Below are 5,379 nucleotides of genomic sequence, written 5' to 3'. Positions count from 1 at the left end.
GTAAAATGAGGAACAACTGTAATAATCTGAACAATAAAGATTTAATTAAATAAAAAAGAAACATGCATCATGAGAAGCAAGAAATATCACCCATCCCTTCTGCATATTAGCAACTTGCCACTCCTGAGCAAGTGCTCACATCTCTGAGGTCTGTGAACAGTCACTTTTCACATTCATCCTGAGTGAAAGATGGAATGACTTAAGCACAAATGCAACATATTATAAACAATTTATTACCAAAAAAGTCACAAATTAAACCAAAGTATTTTACAGAATTTACTACAAAACACCGTAAAAACTGCCTTCCCTTAAGCTTTCTCTCCTTGTATCCGGCGAGCCAACTGGATGTCTTTGGGCATGATGGTGACTCTCTTAGCGTGGATGGCACACAGATTAGTATCTTCAAATAAACCCACCAGGTACGCTTCGCTAGCCTCCTGCAGCGCACCAATGGCTGCACTCTGAAACCTCAGGTCGGTTCTGAAATCCTGGGCGATCTCCCTCACCAACCTCTGGAAAGGCAGCTTCAGGATCAGAAGCTCGGTGGATTTCTGGTAACAACAGATTTCTCGAAGTGCAACGGTCCCAGGCCTGTAGCGATGGGGCTTCTTCACCCCGCCCATAGAGGGGGCACTTTTCCTGGCAGCTTTAGTGGCCAGCTGTTTGCGGGGCATTTTCCCACCCGTGGATTTGTGAGCAGTCTGCTTGCTTCGGGCCATTTTCTTTCACTCAATGCCGAAGTCTTAGGCCGATTCTTAGTCCGTGATGCCGCTCCCGCTGCCTAAAGAAGAGCCAAACCGATTTTTTCCAGGTTCTGCTTTTTATTGTCTTGTTACATCTGTATTTATACCAGTTGATTTTAATCCTATCAATTTCTATTCCAAAGGTTAGGGCATTTATTATCTCCATTCCAGGGAGTAAAGATTATGTAGCTTAAGCGTGATTGTTCTTAGTTAAAGTGATTAACTACCCTCCCTAACTTCAGGGGAAAATCCCTACCTGGGGAAACAACCTTTCTCGGAGAGGTGACCTTGGTTAAAACACATAGCACCAGGAAGGGGAGCAAACATAGTAAGAACAGTATGCTATATACGCCAGGTCCCTTGAAACATATGCTCTGAAGATGTTTCTTCCCTGCAGGGACTGTGTCAAGCAGCAAGGATGGACCGGCTTCCGGCAGCTCAGTGGCTAGAGCGTCGGCCTGTGGACTAGATGGTCCCAGGTTCGATTCCAATCAGGGGCATGTGTGTGGGTTGTGGGCTCGGTCCCCAGTGGGGGACGTGCGGGAGGCGGCCGATCGATGATTCTCTCTCATCATTGATGTTTCTATCTCTCTCTCCCTTCCTCTCTGAAATCAACAGAATATATATATTTAAAAAAAAATAAAGATGTGAAAAAAAAATATACTTCACACTCCTTATAAAAACAATCCCTGTTTTGTCTACAGTACAATGTGATTGTGAGGGTCAAGGAAAACAAGAAAATTCCAATGATGCTTAAAACACCTTTTTTTTTTTTTTTTTACACTGAGACACTGGGCAGCATTTTTGAGACCACGTATCTGAGAATTAAGTTTTGGGACCTCCCAGGGCAGCTGAGAGGACCCAGTGTTAGTTCCAGAGCGAACCCTCTGAATGGGATGAATGGGCACGAGAATGAGCTAGCTGTCCTATTGTCTCTTCAACCTCAAAATGTCAACATTGAAGTCATCACATCTTAACCGTGGTTTTAGGCCACCACCTGCCCTTCGTGGTCCTCTCTGACCCTAATACCCCAGTCTTGTGGAGTTGACAGGACCTCTCTCCCCAGTATGGTCTTGGCTGCAGTGGCAGGGACAGACAGGGACAGTGTGGACATGCTCTGACAGCTATGCTTCCCTCCATTGTCTGCTCACAATCCTGTTTACCAAGTCTGCTGAGATGGAGATGAGCTAGAGTAGGTTTTCACAAAATAATTCAGAGTGTGGTGAACAAAATCAATGGCAAATGATGAAATGGGAGAAAAAGAAGCTGATTTAGGGTTAGGTCAGTGGTCGGTAAACTGTGGCTCGGCAAACCGCAGTTCGCGAGCCATATGCGGCTCTTTGACCCCTTAAGTGTGGCTCTTCCACAAAATACCATGTGCAGGTGCGCATGTACAGTGCGATTGAAACTTCGTGGCCCATGCGCAGAAGTCGGTATTTTGTGGAAGAGCTGGTATTTTGTGGAAGAGCCACACTTAAGGGGTCAAAGAGCCGCATATGGCTCGCGAACTGCGGTTTGCCGAGCCACAGTTTACCGACCACTGACCTAACCCTAAATCAGCTTCTTTTTCTCCCATTTCATCATTTGCCATTGATTTTGTTCACCACACTCTGAATTATTTGGTGAAAACCTACTCTAGCTCATCTCCATCTCAGCAGACTTGGTAAACAGGATTGTGAGCAGACAATGGAGGGAAGCATAGCTGTCAGAGCATGTCCACACTGTCCCTGTCTGTCCCTGCCACTGCAGCCAAGACCATACTGGGGAGAAAGGTCCTGTCAACTCCACAAGACTGGGGTATTAGGGTCAGAGAGGACCACGAAGGGCAGGTGGTGGCCTAAAACCACGGTTAAGATGTGATGACTTCAATGTTGACATTTTGAGGTTGAAGAGACAATAGGACAGCTAGCTCATTCTCGTGCCCATTCATCCCATTCAGAGGGTTCGCTCTGGAACTAACACTGGGTCCTCTCAGCTGCCCTGGGAGGTCCCAAAACTTAATTCTCAGATACGTGGTCTCAAAAATGCTGCCCAGTGTCTCAGTGTAAAAAAAAAAAAAAAAAGGTGTTTTAAGCATCATTGGAATTTTCTTGTTTTCCTTGACCCTCACAATCACATTGTACTGTAGACAAAACAGGGATTGTTTTTATAAGGAGTGTGAAGTTCAAACATGCCAGCTGGTAAGAGGTGGCACGAGAAGGGGGGCCCAGGTCACCCAACTCCTCATCCTGAACTCTCTGAGTCATCTTGCCCTGCCGGGGCGTGGGAACACTGTCAGTCTCGCTCAGCACCGGAAGCATAAAGGGACTTCTGTCAACATTAGGATGAATGGATGGTACCACAAAGGACAGTGGAAGCTGCACGCTCTAGTTTTCTATGAGTTCTGACTCTTACATTGTGAGGGAAACTCCCGGGAAATTCAGCTCAAATAATCAACTCATTTTTGTCCTGTTGGGACAGTCTGTCATGTGGCCACACGCCACAGAGGTAACTGACCCAGGTCAAAGCACCCAGAAGGCTCCTGAGGAAGAAACTTCTCGATCAGGGGAGGGTGCACAAAACAATCTCAAAAAAAAACAAGGAAAAGGCCACAAAATTAATGCGCCCCACCTTTGGCCTTCGCTCGGTAGGCATCTCCAGTTAGTTGCTCTCGGCGGCTGACCCATGAAAGTTTGTAAATGTGATTTCAGAAAAGCATGAATGTGATGAAATCATTTGGTCAGCTCAGAAGTCAGACTCATCATGTCTCAAAAGTTGGAGCATGAAAGCGTGTAAAGAAGACAAACTGATGGCAGGCCTGAGAAGGCAGAGGAGAAACTGACTCAAGCAATACTAACTTGACGACATGTGATGGGGCACGTTTTTGTTACCACGTCTGTCCAAACAGTCAACAAAAACCCCTCAGATCAAACAGATTTCTCCTTCCTTAAAATTCCTTTGACTAGTTCACGTTATTATTATGGTTTTTAACAGATCGATGAATCAGGTGGACCTGGCCCACCTTTGTCAAAACATCCTTACTTAGACTAGCGACAGACTGGTTCTCCGCAACTGCATTGCTGGGCACTCGAGTCCTGGATTATAATTCTTCTTTAATGGGGTAAGATGGCCTCTCAAAACCCAGACCTTCTTATTATTTGGGTCACATTTCTGTTCCAGATTTTAATCTAAATTCAGGGGCATCCAGGGGCAAAACCTTTGATAGCAAAGTCAAAGACACCTACAAGATGGGAGGGGGAGAAGTGTGTGGAATGTTTGGTTTGAGTTCTGGGAAACATTCCTTGTCTCTCTGGTCATAACTGAAGGAGACATTAATCTTCGTATCCATCCCCGTGAAGTGCTAAGTGTGGGGGAATCATGCTATTTCACCTCCCAAAACTCAGTCAACACATTATGCATCTGTGGAGGTAGAAAAGTCTCATGTGTCCAAGGCCTATAAGATGCAACAGAGTCTAGCATACAGGGGAGAGACTAGACAGCTACTAAGGAACACCAAAAGTCAGTATGTATATATTTCTATCTTTTTTTTTTGGTTGGAGGGCAGGAATCTTAAAACAGTGATTCCCAAACAACGTTAGCCCGTCCAGGGGACATTTTGGACATTTGTGGGGGCTTTTTGGTGACGGAATACTAAAGACATTTAGGGGTGTGGGCCAGAGATGGCCGATGTCCTGGAATGAGCAGGCTGGTGCCACAGTGCAAAGTCCTATTCTGCATCCCATAGGACTTGCTGAGCGCCCTACCTAGCATCCATGTAGGTAAAAACTTATTTATAATGGTCCAAATCCTATGTACATGTTTTAGATTTAAAATCAAATGATTTATGCACTATTTTAATGTATTTGAAGTAAACTGAGGGATTATTGTGCTCTATTTTGTTTCAAACTTCACCAAGAGTTGTTCACCATTTTCAAAAGTCATGTTACTGACATATGCCCCTGGCTGCATCCGAGCCATCAGTAAGCCACCTCTGCGTGGAGTGGCTGTCCCTATCTCCAGGACTCCTCAAACCTGACTCCTTCCTGAAATACGTATCATTTTTACTATAAGTCACTCTTCTTTCCTTTCTCCTTTATGTTACAGTTGAAGTTAAGTGTAGGTACGTTATATCATCTATGACAGGGGTCCTCAAACTACGGCCCGCGGGCCACATGCAAATACAAATATTGTATTTGTTCCCGTTTTGTTTTTTTACTTCAAAATAAGATATGTGCAGTGTGCATAGGAATTTGTTCATAGTTTTTTTTTTAAACTATAGTCCGGCCCTCCAACGGTCTGAGGGACAGTGAACTGGCCCCCTGTTTAAAAAGTTTGAGGACCCCTGATCTATGAGATATATTGTAGGCTAGTAAAGGGAGAGTGGCAGATTATTTTTTATAAAAACAGTTCTGATTTGCTCTCTCCATCACTTCTACATTTATCACTTGACACAATAGAGCTAGGAAATTATCAACGGATGAACATTTAATGAGAGACAGGCTACTTAGGCAGTCAGAAAGCATCTCCTCGCAAATTGCTCACTAATTGCAAAGAGAAAAATAGTACTTTATAGTGGAGAAGCCTGGAAAAACACCACCTTAATTAAGTGATCAAGGTTTAGAAAAATATATATATATATTTGTATGTATATATATAT

The 5,379-nt window shown here is 44.2% G+C and overlaps 1 protein-coding gene across 1 annotated transcript; it reads right to left on the bottom strand.

Moving 5' to 3' along the window:
* Positions 1–258: 258 nt before the first annotated feature.
* Positions 259–745, bottom strand: LOC102245818 (histone H3.3-like). Its single transcript, XM_014539853.1, has one exon. The coding sequence runs from the start codon at positions 717–719 to the stop codon at positions 309–311; it is 411 nt and encodes a 136-aa protein (XP_014395339.1). The 5' UTR covers positions 720–745; the 3' UTR covers positions 259–308.
* Positions 746–5,379: the final 4,634 nt, after the last annotated feature.

Source organism: Myotis brandtii, unplaced genomic scaffold, assembly GCF_000412655.1.
Source record: "Myotis brandtii unplaced genomic scaffold, ASM41265v1 scaffold23, whole genome shotgun sequence".
Taxonomy (NCBI): Eukaryota; Metazoa; Chordata; class Mammalia; order Chiroptera; family Vespertilionidae; genus Myotis; species Myotis brandtii.
This window is presented reverse-complemented; position numbering and strand designations above follow the sequence as displayed.

Excerpts from the sequence above, each read along its gene's own strand:
- LOC102245818 (XM_014539853.1), bottom strand. The coding sequence starts at position 719 with ATGGCCCGAAGCAAGCAGACTGCTCACAAATCCACGGGTGGGAAAATG.